Source organism: Gadus morhua, chromosome 21 (assembly GCF_902167405.1).
Source record: "Gadus morhua chromosome 21, gadMor3.0, whole genome shotgun sequence".
Taxonomy (NCBI): domain Eukaryota; kingdom Metazoa; phylum Chordata; class Actinopteri; order Gadiformes; family Gadidae; genus Gadus; species Gadus morhua.
The window spans coordinates 17,402,083-17,419,120 of NC_044068.1; the positions used below are offsets into that span (position 1 = coordinate 17,402,083).

At 43.2% G+C, this 17,038-nt stretch overlaps 1 protein-coding gene across 1 annotated transcript in view; it reads right to left on the reverse strand.

The window, feature by feature from the left end:
* Positions 1–7,881: 7,881 nt before the first annotated feature.
* nmbr (neuromedin B receptor) overlaps positions 7,882–17,038 on the reverse strand; it is a 33,633-nt gene continuing 24,476 nt past the window's right edge. Inside the window, exons 4-5 of the mRNA XM_030345660.1 lie at positions 13,794–14,032; positions 7,882–8,407 (exon numbers count right to left, since the gene is read on the reverse strand). Of these exons, the coding sequence (XP_030201520.1) occupies positions 8,239–8,407; positions 13,794–14,032 (408 nt within the window). The 3' untranslated portion in view covers positions 7,882–8,238. The remainder of the gene's footprint in view (positions 8,408–13,793; positions 14,033–17,038) is intronic.

Consider the following 17,038-nt stretch of genomic DNA (forward strand, 5'->3'; position numbering starts at 1 on the left):
CCACTCCTTGCTGAGCGAGAGTGAATGTGTGTACACATTTGAATAAGGTTGGGCCAAATGGAGCACAGGCATGCTTGTGTCAAACACCAGTCATCAGCATTTATCGGCCATGTGAGCCCTGCTGATCCACGTTATACACTATGAGGTTGATCTCCAGGGACATTTCATTACATTATATGAATTTTTCAAAACTTTATCAAATTTAATATGCTCACAATAATTCCTTAAAATGTATGTTACCCATAAGTGTGGATTTCATTTGCCTGCTACTAAGTTAGATTATCTCTAAGCGTATCACCCAAACAGTCAACATAATACCTTCTTGCGAATTCCTTCTGACATCACGGGTTACGGGACAACTAATGGAAGCCTTTGTGTGTTCATGGGTTTGCTGTATTTCATCAAAACAAGCCTTTCATTATCAGTGTGGCGCATAACATTATACGTAGAAGGAGTGCCTCCAACAGAGATTGACATCACAAAAGCATTCACCTGCGTTACCATGGTATTGATCAATGCAGGGGTGTCTCATTAACATAGGTCTAAAGTAATTACTTGAAGGATTTACTGATTTGAGCATTTTGAGATATGGTTAGCTAAGTTTGTATTACTTCAAATACCTCTATCATTATTTTCGCTTCTGTCATGTCATTGCTACCTTAAGCATCTGGAGCATAATCTATATTATGAGTATGTTATTAATTATGGCTTTGCATAACAAAACCATCACAAAGTTACGGTAAGGGATCACTACGAAGCCTTTTAGAACTGTCCTAATCACGCAAAACAGCCTTTGTCTTGATTGGGCTTTGTTCCAACGCAAGGCATCAGTCTGGATTTATGATGGCTACCCTTTTCCCAAGTATCACATTTTCTATCTCTTCCCAGCTAATTTCAGATCTCCCTTACACTTAAAGCAGTCTCACCCACTCAGGGTTTAATGATTGCTGAGGATAGATTGGTACATGGACATATAGGTACATTTGAATTCTTGTTTTGCTCCTCTCGACAATATATAGGCTCCTACTTTACTAACAGTAGTCGAATACAAATATATGAACACTTAAAGGGAAACTTCACCCATTTCCATCAAGCTTTGTATCGTTAGAAACCCACTCATATTTTTGAATGGATCATGCACGTGCATCATTCCCTTATTTTCTGGAGAGACTGGAGAGACGCTTCCTGTTTAAGATGACGCAATATGACGATTTTTGCGTAGAAGTAAATAGGAAGTGTAAGAGGGGAGGATTCTCGTAAGACTACAAGCACTAGGGGGTGGGACCCTCTGATCTAGATCAGCGGGAGTGGTCAGCGAAGCTGTGCATCGTGGTGCATGGTGGGAGTTGTTGTCTTCAATCTACAAGCGCCAAAAAGTCACTTTCTGCCTTTTCTCGGTCAAGACGGCACCAAATTAGAATTTTATTTTATTATTCAACTACATATGGGACCCAATTCCAATACTATTCATGCCTCCACCGGTGAAATGCTCCTTTAATAACCTATATTATAAGGTTGAATAACCTATATGAACAAATATAATGTAGCCAAATAAAGAAACGATATACGTAGATATACAGCTGTAAAAAAGGCCCATTTAGCAGGGTCCCTGAAGGCAACATTTGGCCCAGAGCCAGAATGGTCCTTCTCTTTTTCATAACCAACCCTCCAGATCAATGATAACACAATTACCTGGGTTTGAATGTACACAAATGTCAACTTGAATGAAGAAAAGATTGTTCTTTTTGAATATGAACTATTTCTGAAATGTCAAACTTTACAGTGCTTACTTTAATCCTTTTATTTTTCAAACCAGCATTCTCCATATCTGACTAGGCTCTCGGAACTGCCAATCAGGAATCCATTGTGTAAGGTTCAAGGGTTTCATTTCCTGTCTTGCTTAACTGATAGAGCAGGGCTTTAACGCCGCCCTGAATAGGAGGTTGATTCTCTGTCTCAACGTGTACAGACATGGCATTCACTCCACCACACTTCCTTTTCTACGCTCAACTGTACTGCTGTGCTATTGCACAGCATCAACTCCGCCAGAGTTATGGGTTTGATTCCTTGTCTAGCTTTACCGGTAGAGCAAGGCATTAAAACTGCAGGGGTTAGGGGTTCAATTCCAACTGACATTGACATATGCACTCATGGTATTGTAGGAAGCTTTGGCTAGAAATAGTCTTAATAATGGCATATATATACTAATTTCTAAGTATAAATGTATAAATGTAAATGTAACACAACAGTTATTCTGTACTGCTTTGTTCTCAAATAAGCAGAGTTCCTGGAACTGGAGAGAAGATGTGTTTGTTTGACAATCCGTAGTGAGCGTTAACGCTCACTAAGGATCCTTATCTGTAATTCTGTGACAGTTTAGCACCAGCCATGTTCCTTTTCCTTAGAAAGCCACCATGTTATTCATAATGAATGAATAAATGGTTTTCCTGAAGAGCGTACTCAAAGAGAGTGCACTTATCTTTTCCTCACTTAAATACAATTTTTGACTGTTGGATACGTGCATGCTGATTCCACCTTCTGCAATAGCATGTTTAGCACCAGACTGGTGATGAAGGCAGCGGAGGAGGTCGCCGTGGTACCAACGATGGAGGAGGAGAGCGGAACTGCAAAATTCTTTCTCTGACGCTATGAAGCGAAGAGCAGAGAAGAAGTAGAGGAGAGAGACTAAAAGGGGAAGGACAGACCGATGGAAGATCCGGAGGAATAACAGACACCAAGGAACTGGAAAGGGACAAAGAGAGGATGAGTTACAGCTGAAAACTCATTACACATAGAGAGAGATCAAGGGAGAGAGATAAGAGTGAGTGATAGAGAGAGTGAGTTTGAGCTACAACAGATACAGAGAGAGAGAGAGAGAGAGAGAGAGAGGCCGAGAGAAAGGTAGATACAGGGGGAGAGAGAGAGAGAGAGAGAGAGACAAAGAGAAAGGTAGATAAAGGGGGGGGGAGAGAGAGAGAGAGGGAGAGAACGAGCAGGAGATGGATGAATGGAGAAAGTGTTAGCGAGAGCAGACGTCACAGTGAGCGTAATAAAGCATCAGCTCCTTGTGGTTATCACCGTGGAGAGTGATTGAATGGGATTGGATGAGAGAAAGACAATCATTAGCACCGATTAAATAACCATTTCCTAGATTATACACAGAGACACAATCACTGTCAATGCCATTAGCTGTTAGGGCTGGCTTCCCCTCTCATTGAGAGACGAAATCACATACAGAGACATACATTGTTGATCAAATAAACGGTCAAGTTTGAAATTAATTAGTGTGTAGGGCTTATCATTGCTGGAGTCAATGCTCACACCTTCAGCATGATGTTGATTTGGTTCAAATCATGTGTCGCTAATCAAATGCAGAGGGGGTGGCTGTAGGAGTAGTGAAATCTGTAAGACGTCAAATTGGGTTTGAATGTTTGGGAGTGAATGATTTAAGGCTTCAAAAATTAAAATGTTGGTTCGAGTCCCCAAAGAGAAGAATTGCAAGGGCCTCCAAAAGAATGGATAAATAGTGTATATGAAAACGTACATGAGAGTAGAATGAAAGCATAGAGCAAATTTATGTATGCATTTAGATTACATATCCATATGAAGTAGAGCGTATGTTAACCAGAGGGAAGTAAAGCTATAATTTAAGATAATGATATGATGAAGAGTTTATACACTATTAGAGTAGATATTCTTATGCTTATTCATGAGGCATTCATCAGTCTTCATGCGGATGAGTTTTAGAGATTAATGAACCCTCTATTTCCCTTAAGGACTTGTGGCAGACCCACGTGCCTGAAGGCATGTGCGCACGCACACACACACACACACACAAACACACACACACACACACACACACACACACACACACACACACACACACACACACACACACACACACACACACACACACACACACACACACACACACACACACACACACACAATTTATCTAGAGGGCTGTAGACAGACAGGTTAACTGTCGACTTCGGTCCAATTCGTTTATCTACTACATTGTCATCATCTGTTACTGAAACGAGATGTTGCTGCTGTTGCTGCTGCTGCCCGTCAATCAATAATTATTTGGGTGAAATTCTGAAGGCTTTCGTCCTTCAGAATTAATTATGCGTCCTTGGGACTAGTTAGCTCTATCTGTAACCCATGACAAACCTGAAATGTGCTTGGAATGATCAGGGAAGGACTATAGTGCTGATATCATTCAAATGAAACACTGAGGAAACGTTACAACCCCAAATTCGGCTCAAAGTCGAATCAACACATGAATTACAACATGTGTTGTTACAGTTTTTTCCTATCGTTTTCGGTCATGTACCCATACTATGGTCACTTTTCCCTATCACTTAACACAGTGGGCTTTAGAGACACACACCTCTGCATATCTGTTAACCTTTGGTGCAAAATGCACTACAACAACCACACCACAAACAATGCTGCCATAACTTAACACATGTTTCCTCTCAGAACACTATGACCTAAAAAACACTAACATCTTGAAGCATTGCCAATTGCATTTATAAAATGTTGCTGTGTCCTCCAGTTTGGCATAGATTTCCTGTAGTGTTGCATTGAAAAAAAGAGAAAAAACACAGACAAACACTTCTTTGGACTACAGTAATAAAGTTTGTAATATTACAGTATGACACTCCAAGCCAAGTATCTGCTGACAGTGTTCATATGTCGGTTTACCTCCCACAAAATATGTCACAATTGAGTGTGGTAAATGTACTGTAATTGTAAATACAGTAAATACTGTAAGTGTTTTATAAGAAACTGAGAATAACAATTTTCAGTTTTTGTAATGCAAATTACATACAGTAAGTACGTAATATGTGATCCAGAAACAAATCACAAACACAACAGTCAGAATGCTGTAAATACTGTATAGTACCTGTTAGTTTGTGTGAAAACCCTCACGATTGATGCCACCGTTGATCTTGGCAAGTTCGGCTGAACCCTCAGACCAGCTTCCCTCATGGACAGACCATGATTGATTACATGGTCGATGACAGTTGCTCTGATTTCATCAGATACAACTGTCCTTGCTGCTGCTGCTCCTCTCCCTCTCCCTCTACCTCTCCCTCTTCCTCTACCTCTTCCTCTTCCTCCTACTACACCTTCACCTCCACCTCCACCTCCACCTTCACCTTCACCTTCACCTCCACCTTCACCTTCACCTTCACCTCCACCTCTTCCTCTTCCTCTTCCTCTTCCTCCTACTCCACCTTCACCTCCACCTCCACCTCCACCTTCACCTTCACCTTCACCTCCACCTCCACCTCCACCTCCACCTTCACCTTCACCTTCACCTCCACCTCTTCCTCTTCCTCTGCCTCTACCTCTGCCTCTGCCTCTGCCTCTTGCTCTTGCTCTTGCTGCATCCATTTTCCTATACCAACTACGTAAAGAAGTCCAAAGCAAATGCCAAGAAGGCCCTTTTTCAACGAGGCACAAATTACATGCAAAACACCTGAGTAGGTCTTTAGCTGAGTAGGTCTTTAGCTGAAATGACCACCAGGTGTTTTGCATTGCAAAACTTATCCTCTGTGTTTTGTACAGATCATTGTATGTAGTGTTGCTTTTACGTAAAAAAAGTAATTCCATGCCAATTCACCAAGAACTATGGTGCACAGGGGGAAAAAAATCGAAATTACTGTAAAATAAAATAAATAAACTATAAACTAAATATTTTTTCTTATTCAAACATGTAACTTCATTTGTCTGTCCAAATGCAGCATCTTTCAATCTACAGTGATCTAAATTACTGTTAGGTTTTGAACAGAAAGTTCACTGTTTTGAACAGAGTATCTAAACATTGGTAAAATATGCTGTAGTTCCACAGCGTTTTGCCGGTAGTGAACATTGACTGGGGCAGGTATCCATGAAATTTGGAAGAAGGCGTCATTGCCAGCATTTGTATCTTAGCATAGGGGCAAGTAACCACAGTTTGGTTCACATGGTCTACTGGTATGCTCACTGTGTGAAGTGTTTAGGGAATGTGAACATGGTTTAGGTAAATTGCCTAAAACGATAGGAAAAAACTGTAACATGGCAAATTCTGGCTCATCAGATTTAACCATCATCTCTTCGTGGCGACAGCATTTGGAGGAGAAACATCCATGCTCAAAACAATTCTAAGAAAGGGTAATCCATTTTTATAAACCGGCTATTGGACGTTAAAGTCTTTCCAACTTTCTCCGCGCAAAGACAACCACACATTACAGTAAGATATCGTCAAATAGACAAAGGTCAATGTCTTTTTGTTGTCTTTTTATTTCAACTTTCTCAGAAAAACAACACTGACCGCCCGTAGAACCAGGAATCCCTTTTGCTTCCGGTAATTTTTTGAAGACACTTTGCACAAAGATCACTGAAACATCTGATAGACAACAGGAAGTCACGGCGACATGGAAGTGCGGGACAATGTTTACACAACACTCTCTAACGTTTGAGACAATATGAGCAACAACAAAAGCTGTGGGGACCAAAACCCGAGCACCGGAATGAAGCCACCCGAGTGGATAACACGGAGAGAGACCAGCTCAGTGAAAAACTTGCTTCAAAGTCCCAGAGCGCCACTTGTTATGTGTGAGTTGACAGGGTTTTAAAACTAGCCTCCAGGTGACCTAGCTTTTAAGCATTAAATAACAGCATACCCTCGTGTCAAGGCAATGTTGTTTAAAAAAAAACAACATGCCAAATTGATTTTCACACCAAGCGTTGAAAGGGGGAGAAATTCCCTATACACTTTGCTGAGTGTCACCTCATCGGTGTGTGTGTGGGTATGTGTTTGCGTGTGTGTAACTGTGTGTGTGTGTGTGTGTGTGTGTGTGTGTGTGTGTGTGTGTGTGTGTGTGTGTGTGTGTGTGTGTGTGTGTGTGTGTGTGTGTGTGTGTGTGTGTGTGTGTGTGTGTGTGTGTAAGCCCAATGTGTATGAAAAGGTGTAAAGTGCACTGAGAAATCATTAAACATTGTCTTTATAACATCAGATAAATAATCGTTTACAAATTTTTGGCAATGAGACAGTGTTAGCTTAATTAGATATGAATAATACGTAATTGGTGCATTATGAATGTTGCCCCTATTGTTTGCTGAAGTAAAACAAGGAGAGTCTGGAACAGTGCTCCACTGATTGTCGACTGAAGAATGGTTCTTGACAGGGCTCTTGTCCTCCATGATCTACCCAAAGACCAAATGTTGCACCTTCAGCCATGACTCAGACATGTTAGCTTAGCGTGCTTGCACGTGTTAGCGGGTGACATTTTAACACAGTGTTAGTAACAAGATTCTGCTGAACATGTTGGAGAGCAGAAGTAGAAGTACAAACACCAGCCTTGAAGATAGGCTTACGATAATTCCCAGTTTTAACGACCAATTAACGAGGCAGAGGAAACTGGGAGCAAACATCTACCAAACAGTTAATGCAAAAAACATAGTTACCAAAAAGGTGTCATTTTCGCTAACAAGGTATCAGCGGGTATAACTGTTCTGTTTGCTATTGTAAACACGCAAGAAGTCCACTTCATGATTTTACAGAAACCTGATCAAAGGTTGTTTGGCAAATGCCACGACATTGTGACATGGTCCCCATAATAAAACAATAATAAAGTACAGAATCACAGAAAAAGATGTAAAAAAACACCAAACATATAATTTCTTTAATTATACTCTTTTTTTTAAGATAAGCATTATTTTAACTTAGCGTAAACATTCAAGGTGGGTCAGCCTGCCATGCTAATAAGTTAGCCAAGCTGTTTAGCAGCAGTCTCTCTCTCTCTCTCTCTCTCTCTCTCTCTCTCTCTCTCTCTCTCTCTCTCTCTCTCTCTCTCTCTCCCTCTCTCTCTCTCTCTCTCTCTCTCTCTCTCTCTCTCTCTCTCACCCACACACTCCCAGCGTTTGTCTCTCCTGCCTTTGTGCATGTTTGTTCCACTGAGTTCGATGTGGCTCCGGTTCCAGGACTTCCTCCGAACCATGCTGAAGAATGGACTGTTGGTTGACGTTGGAAAGAGAAGGTTTCCTTGGACGAGAAGTGTTTATCCCCTGTTTGTCAGCGGGAGATTGTTTCTGCATTTATTTTTCAGTGTAGACTGCGAGATGTTGGTTTGGTCAGTAAGCCTGATGAATTGACTGCGCCGTGGGCGGCAGCACAGCGCGTCCCTCTGAGGCCACTTATCCCTGCCCAGCTCGCGTACTCGTCAGTGTACTCGCTAGCGTACTTCAGAGAGCCTCCTCCGATCTCTGGCCGCCTCCATTTGTGACGTGCACTGCTGCCGTGACGACGGCGGCGGGGGTGGTCTTTTTGATGGAGGTGAGGCGGATGTGGGAGGTGCTCTGCAGGTAGCTGGCCTGGCGCTGGGGGTGGGGCGCCCGGCCACACTGCAGCTGACTGGAGGACCAATGAGAGACAAGGGGAAAAGGACCTGATTACCATACAGTCAAACAACCAACTCAATAATAACAAACTTTATTTGTAGAGCACCTTTATACAAATATTACAAAGCTTTATAGTGAGAACAATAGCACATGACATGGCAAGAAACCCAACACTCAAAACATCTATCATCTATTATATTCAAGTCATTATAAAGATTATCTCATATTCCAGCCACTTTTCGCAGCTTTTCACAGAAAATGGGAGCCGTTGTGCTCGGCAGTCAACTACCATTTACCTGATAGACCCCGAGGTAATAACTTTCTCTCATGGTGTTTGTTCAGAGAAAGAAAGAAATAGGTTGGGCTGTGACAGGCAGTTTAAGGCCGCTGAGTCCACTGGGTTTGCATTAGCTTTTGTTCAGTCCTAACCCCGCCACCATCCTTCTTAGTCAACCAGAAGAAAGTTCTCCAAATGATTTATTGGTTCACAAAGTTGACAAAGTTATTAAAGGTAGAATATAAATGGGTTTTTGTGAAGCATTGGGTGACGTTGAAGTCTATCTATTGAACAGAGGCAGGGATTCAAATTAACAGCCTTAATGTCACCTGACCCACGCTCACGGCCCGGCCCCACCAATCGCGTAGCAGCGCTCCACGCTCCCTCTCTAGCGGCTGCTTGTGGGAGCGTACCACTTTGTTGATGAAAGTGCTTAAAACCAGGAAATGATAAGTCTGTATGGTCCGCCATTACTAACAGGATGTTGATTGTCCAATCTCACGACCAGCACGCATGCTGCAAGACGTGCTCATTTGCATAAAGCTAACTGAAATTAAACTTTTTTCCTTCCCCTTTATGCAAGCCACGATCACCCGCCAGCATGCGAGCCTTCCCAGAATCCCTTGCCCCTCGCGTCCCGCACGCCTCCAATGCATAGTGAATGGGAAGCGGGCGCCACACCCGAGGCCACGTGTTTGGTGTGGCCGGGCCCTTAGCCGTTGGTCTCTCAGCGCTCCATCGACCTCGGACCACGGAGTGCTGAGCTGGTGCTGGCTGACCGGGGCTGACCGAAACGCAGCCGGACTTCCTAAGAAACGTAATCGTTGAGTTATAAGATGCCACTTCAACCTCCAGACGCCTCTCTCTCTCTCTCCTCCCGCCAGCTGGCTCTCAGGACACTCAATCTGCCTTGAACCAGAGGGACACAAAGGCTGTGCCTGAAACCTAATCCCTATATAGGGACCGCTACATATGCAGTGTGTTCACGGTATCCGACGATCCCAGATCTCACCTCCTCCCAAACGTCTGGGGAACACTAAATGCAGGTTAGAAAGAATGACGAGAACGGCTGCTTACAGACCCACAACTGTTACATTTAATAGGAAATTACACCTTCCCTTCCCCCATTCCCCTCTGTAGGGAAATAAACTGGTGAGATAGCCAATCCTTTGGTAGCATCGGGAGAGCTTCTAATACATCGAAAATGGATGTCCGGAGAAACGTTACATTACTTTGTTCTGTTTTTGGGCTCAGTCCAGAAGAATGGGGAAATTAAGATTTTCCAGCGACTTTTGTTAAGGACTTCTAACCCAGGACAAGAAAGAGGCATTTCTATGACAGTGTTTACACACACACAACTTCTGCATCTCCTCACATTAAGGGGCCGTCCTTAGGGCTTTGGATCTTTTAATTCTCTAATTGTTTCCACCCAGTCTTAGCAAGAGATCCTTGGAGAATGTCCTCAGTCTCTGGTTGGGTGACATGTTTAGACACTGACTTGTGAGTCAACGAAAACACATTATTTAGGGAACTGGTAATGCAGGGAATAGGGAATTTGACAGAGATAGAGAGAGATAGGGGAGATAGGGAGATAGGAGAGGCGTACAGATAGGAAAGTGAGAGAGATAGAGATAGAGTGAGAGAGAGGGAAGAGACAGAGAGATAAGAGAGAGGTAGATAAGAGAGGGAGAGAGGTATAGGAGAAGAGAGGGAGAGAGAGAAAGACAGAGAGGGCAAGAGGAAGAGAGAGACAGAGGGAGATAACGGTGAAATTAGAGAGATAGAGAGGTAAGTAGGTAGGTAGAGAGAGGGAGGGCTAAAGATAAGTAGAGAGAGAGCAAATCGACCTTTCCTGCAGAAAATGCGGTGTGCTGAAGTGCAAAGTGAGATTGAAATATGCTTGAAAATGCGAAGAAATGTTGAATAGCTTAATCAAGTGAAGCGATTTGAACAGAGTTGAAAAGTCTAAATGGAGTAAACAATGTAAACATGCAAACCATTTAACAAATGTAAAATGGTTGGAAACAAATAAAGTATAGGGAACAAATAGCTAAAGTGATCAAGTTTGCAGAAAGGAATAGCTTAAATCAAGTGAAAAGATTTTAACATAGCATGTCGTAAAAAAGTCAAGTTTATAACTACATTAGCATTTAGCACACAACCGGATATGTATGGAAGAACCTAGCCTCTAGCCATATAAACAGGGGTCGCCACACACAATGCCTGATGCACAACAGGTATATCCAATCGATGAATCATTGTAGCGCCAGTGAAACAAGAAATACCGTCCCAGTTGAATCTTTACATTGTGGGTTCTAAGTTACATATTGACATTGTTAAGCTTGCGACGTCAGAAATGGTTAGCTTTTTTGATAGCTTTCTTGGGCTAGGGCAGGTGGAATTCTCACCCTCTAAGCTAGCCCAGTTCAGACCAAAGATTCGCCTCGCAACGACTTGCAACGAGACTGTTTTGGAACGTCGCAGGGGAAAAGATGCAGCAGTGTGAACTTGTCGTTGCAGCACGGCTGATGCCGTTGCAAGGAGTCGCCAGAGATTGAACATGATGTCAAAATCGCCAGGTCCAGTTCTAGAACACAATGACGTAGCTATTTCTCTTCAGGCAATCAGGAAAGAACATCACAACAACAAAGCACAGAACAACTTGTACGTCACGGCCTTACTCAGTCCCGGTCCCGTACTGTCCACAATACATGTTAGCTATATAATAATAATAATAATAAATTTTATTTATAATGCACTTTATATTCAAGAATCTCAAAGTGCTTCAGAGAAAAAAATGCCAAAAAACTATTAAAAAGGGGGAACCTCAAAGAAAGTTTAGCTAAATGCTCTTTTAAAGAGATGGGTTTTGAGGTTCCGTTTAAGGGTTAGGGTTAGGGTTAGGGTTAGGGTTAGGGTTACCCTAACCCTATCCGTTGTTATGTTACATGCGGCCACTCCAACATGCCCCCATTCAGACACCTTTTAGTAGGCCTACCGCCATTCCGACAGTCTACCAATCGTGACGTAAGTTCAACATTGGGGGATCATAAATATTTCGTTCTAATGTATTCATCCAAAAAGTAGCCATTTCAGTATTATTTATCTGTAATTTATTTGATTAATTCCAAATTTTGGTTGTGATGATGTATGAAATAACCCATTCCACGACTGCATTTTACAATTGTGTTACGAGTGGCGGGGCATGCACTCATTTAACATGCCCTGGGAATGTATAAATATTCTATGAAACTTAAAACCGGACCATTTATTCATTAGAGTTGGATTTCAACTCAATGCAGGACCTCTATTGGAGTGGATTGGATGAACATTGGAACGAAATTAATTGTTTGGAGTGCTGCGGCAGAATGAATCAAGGAATGGGCACAGTACCAAAAGCAATAGGCCTACAATGCGTTTTACAAAGGAGAAAGGCGAGAATATAGCCTAGACCAGGGGTCACCAGGGCGCCCGCAAGGACCATATGAGGCGCCCGCAGGCCTGTTCTGAAAATAGCACAGCTCATTCTTGAACAACTTTTTCCGACCTTTTTTAAGTCATTGTTGATAATTATTGTGAGTAATCATTACCATGATCAGTGTCTTCACATAGGCCTAGATGAGTATCATTAATCAATATTAACAATAGGCTATATAACTAAAGGCAAACTGAGCAAATTTGTTGTTTCAGAAGAGTGTATCTTACTGAGTGCCCTTCGTATGACTCAGTACCCATGAAGTAGCTCTCAGGTTCAAAAAGGTTGGTGACCCCTGGCCTAGACCCACCCCTTTACACACAAATTCTCGTAGGGGATCAATAATAAAAATTAAAAAAAAGTTTTTGCCCATAGAAATCTCTCTACAAAGATTGGCGTAGGGACCCTGTTTCTGCCGCCGAAGTAGGCCTAACTGCGGCTCCATATTCTCGGTTTCTAACTCGCCGTCTTCTCCTTTTCATTAGGCCTTTTTACATTGCCAAGCCGGTTCGGTCGCGGCTTGGCACGCCTGGCAATTTAACCGTCTTATCTCAAGTTTCCTGTATAAAACGAAGGGGCTAAAATCCCCCGTTCATCACGGCGCAGGCTTTCTTGGTTCACTGGAGAAGGTGGGTTGCGCACGGAGTCTAGACCTCTTTAGAATAATTTGCGTAGGCCTACTCCTGAATGTTTTTATTTTTTTATGAATGAAGACACCTGCATGGAAGAATAAGGTAACGTTTAAGTGTAGGCTACAAACGCGATTAACTATTTAGTACAAAAACGCCAACATATTCTTTATTTTGCTGACCACCATCCCGACAAAAGCCTCCAGACAGTTCCTCTGGTCTCTCTCGTAGATCGCACCATCTTTCAACGGTCGCAGGTCGCGGTTTCACTTTCTCTCCAGTTAGAACTTCTCATGATGATATCGCTGTGTTGTCTCTGTGGAGACAGAGCAGCAACATCTCTACCCAAGCCCCCCCCTCCCCCCGGGAACACGGAGCCGTCGCATTTACATCAGAATGAAACCCAATAAACCGCCAATGTTTGTAGGGAACGGGACGGTAAATTGGGGTTTTAGCTCAAGCAACCTAATCGCGAACCTAAGTTAGGCTACTTTTTATCATGATGCTGTTGCGGCTCTCAGCTGTGCCAGAGCGTTCACAGTTGCTAGGGAAACCACCTGACGTCGCCGCCGCCCGGTGCAGCAGTGTGAATTGGCCAATTTTGCAGTCTGAAGTAGTTGAAGTCTCAGAGGGATACATTGCCTTACATTATAAAGTTTAACCTCTAGAAAGTAGCTTAGAAATATTTAAATTTAAAGGTAGCAACAATCGATTCAAGCTAATTTAAACATTTTAAAAGTGGAAGGGAGTCTCTAGGTCCAACATCGTGGAGGTGGTTAGGTCCCAGGGTTTGTAGAGAATACTAATGAAAGAATAATAAAGCCTAAGAATAACAATTGGTGAGTGCTGCATGCAGCCCTGACCTCATTACACAGACAGGTACGTCTGGCCGAGACACCGATTTAAATTCCCTTTATGGAAGGTAGACACTGAAGGTAGACAGTGAATGAGCCGGGACACAGGAGAGAGACGGAGACAGTGGTGGGTATTTCACTGCCAAGAGCTCAAGTGGCTCTACCTGTTGAAGTGGCGTCTGAAGCTGTCGCTCAGCAGGTAGAGGGCGAAGGGGTTGACGCAGGATGAGGAGAAGCTGAGCACGCGGGCCAGCAGGCTGATGACCAGGTGGGTCAGGGAGAGGTCCATCTGCTGGTAGTGGAAGGAGCGGTACATGTACAGCACGTGGTTGGGGAACCAGCACAGTGCGAACAGCCCCACGAACACCAGCACGATCTTAGCCAGACGCTTCCTGGTCTCCATCTGATAGAGGGGGGGGGGGGGGGGGGGGGGGGGGGGGTAGATAGAGATACAAGCAAGGGGCGGAGGAGAGGGGGATAGAGATACAAGCGAGGGGTGGAGGAGAGGGGGATAGAGATACAAGCGAGGGGTGGAGGAGATGGGGATAGAGATACAAGCCAGGGGTGGAGGAGAGGGGGATAGAGATACAAGCGAAGGGTGAAAGAGGGGGAAACGGGAGGGGAGGAGAGGGGGAGGGAGATACAGGGTAGAGGGGGAGGAGAGGGTGAAAGATGCAAGGGAGGGGTCGGAGGAGAGGGGGAGAGCGATACAAGAGGAAGAGGGAGGAGAGAGAGATGCAAGGGAGGGGTGGAGGAGAGGGGGAGAGAGATACAAGGGGAGGAGGGAGGGAGAGAAAGAAGGGGCAGATGAGGGAGGGAGAAAGAGGAGGAAAGAGTGAAAGCAAGGCGGGAGGGAGCGACAGAGAGGGGAGGAGAGGAGATGGAAGGTGGAAAGGGGAGACAGTTAGGGAGAGGGGGAAGAGGGGGGAGGAAGTGAGAGACAACGGAGGACAATTTGGTTAATATTTAATTTTCACACAAAACGTCAGTGTGGAGTGTGTGTGGATGATGGCTGGTTGAAGCAGCCTCTCCTGGATCGAGTTGGACTGATTGAACTCTGGCGCTGGGTGGGGCTGCACACCTGTTGTGCATTAAGCTTTCAAGGTGCAACAGGTTGAACCAGCCCTCACCATACACACTCAGGGAGAGAGCTCCTGCATAGAGCACCATCTGTCTGTAACATTATACCCAACCTCTACGTGGCCTACCGAGGTGGCCTGTGGCATGGACATTGCTACAGTGTACAATTTGAAATGAAATCTTATCTGGAAGTGTTTATATTATGCATGAAGAGGTTGCTACACATTAAGTTCTCTTAATAGAGAATGACCTGTTTAAGTAAGTTGAGTTTCGGGCTTCCTCAACAGCTCAAGTCTTATATGCAAATGATATACAATATCATGAAATACGATTAAAGTAAAGAGAGGGAGGGATGGACAGAGTACAAAGGAGAGAGAGACAGTCCGACAGAGAGAAGGAATTTGTGATGATGCACAGTCAGACAGCGAGAGAAGGAGGGAAGGGGAAAAAGGCAGGAAGAAAGAGAGATACAATGTTTGTGAATTTAAGAGAGAGGGGGAGAGAAAGAGAGTATACAGAGTGGGAGACAGAGGGTGGCACAGAGATGGAAAAAGAGAGAGAAACAGTGCACGCTTGAGAGATGGAGGAAAAGAGAGAGAATATGTGAGAGAGAGGGAGATGGAGAGACAGGGGGAAGAGATAGACAGCCGTCGACAGAATGAGGAGATTAATGGGATGGTGGAACGCAGATATCGTAGTTCAATTAGTATCATTCTGGGGGTGTCTTGGCTGGAGGGCTTCCTGGTACGACATAGCCAATCAGATTGACTCACAATCCACCCCACTGCGCTGCTTCCCTATACATTCCCAATCAGAATCACAGTATGGTATAGTAGTGCACTATAGTATATCTGCACATACAAGGGAAGTGACTTGGTAAGGACAGAGCCTAATATAAATAAACAAGCAAACAATTAACAACATAATCAACCAGAAGAATTCAAGGCCAAATATGAATTAAAATTATTTACATACTCAATTATTAATAACTATAAATGATGTAGGCTGTTGAAGGCAATGAGAGAACTAGAGGCTTTAAAATTGGTATTTAATCTAATTATAGACTTTAATTAGAATAAATATAAATGATCTAGAAATACGTATTACGTGTGTGTGCGTGCGTGCGTGTGTGTGAATGTGGGTTTTTGTGTGTGAATGTGGGTTTTTGTGTGTGTGAGTATGGGGGTGGTGGGGGGGTGGTGGGGGGGTGGTAGGGGGGATGCGAGGCAGTGGTCTTGCTTGTGAGCCAGGGGAGTCCAGTGGTGACTTGATTATCCCCAGACCTGGGCCTTGAGGCTGGTCAGCATGAGGCCTCAACGTTCCTCATCACCACAGATGTCATGGCAACTGGTTAACTCATTCATTTCTTTGTTGTAATTATAGTCTTTTTTTTATATGGGGTATTTATCAAGGGCGATATTCAGAAATATCAGAAAAAATGTAATAAGAACTCAATAAATGTGTGAAACTGGCACAGCTAAAATATTGGAAGAACATCATTCCTCCATATTAACTTCGCCAAAACATCTAGCTAGCTCTCTAGCTTTAGCAATAGGTTTGCCGAGCCTTGATTAAGATGGGCAATGAGTGCAATTTCTTTCATTCTTTTAGAGCATTTGATTTATTGGTGTCGACAGAGTAGTGGTGCCTGGAGATGTTTGTATACTCTAAATTCTCTAAAGCGCCCCTTTCAGACAAGGATTAACGTGCTGTGTTATAAACAGTGACATGTGAGACTACTCTTGCATTTTTAGTTCACCTAAAAATAGACCAGCATTTGCACTTAACTTCTGCTGCTTGGCTTCAGGGATTAAAGATCATTATGAAATCCACATTGGCCACAGAAAAGGGGCAGATTTTGCAATAAATACTGGCCCACAGACAACAGGGTGAGAGAACTAATTATTAAATTTGAGTAAACTATTCCTTATTCCTTTAGTCCATCCACGCATGAAAAATGTACAACTATTCTCTCAGCTTGTAAGTATTCTATGGACCAGTAATTAGGGGTTCGAGCAGCGATGCTTCTTGGTCCCCTATTGCTTCTGTAACGTTTTATTTTCCCCTCAAATTCTGTAAAAGTCATACTGCAGCCTATACCGTAAGTCGAAAACTCTTGAAATTTTCAGTTGTGGTTACCAATAAGCCCCACTACCCATAAAAACTATTTTGTGGTACTGCACCAAAAGGTGGCGCTATTGTAAAAAATCATAAATTAGTCTTATTTCTTCTCACCAAATTGAGGTGGACAAAGAATTATTTCATGATATTAATCTCTAGAATCAGATGCATCTATAAAACCAAAAATATTCAAATATTCACCAAAATT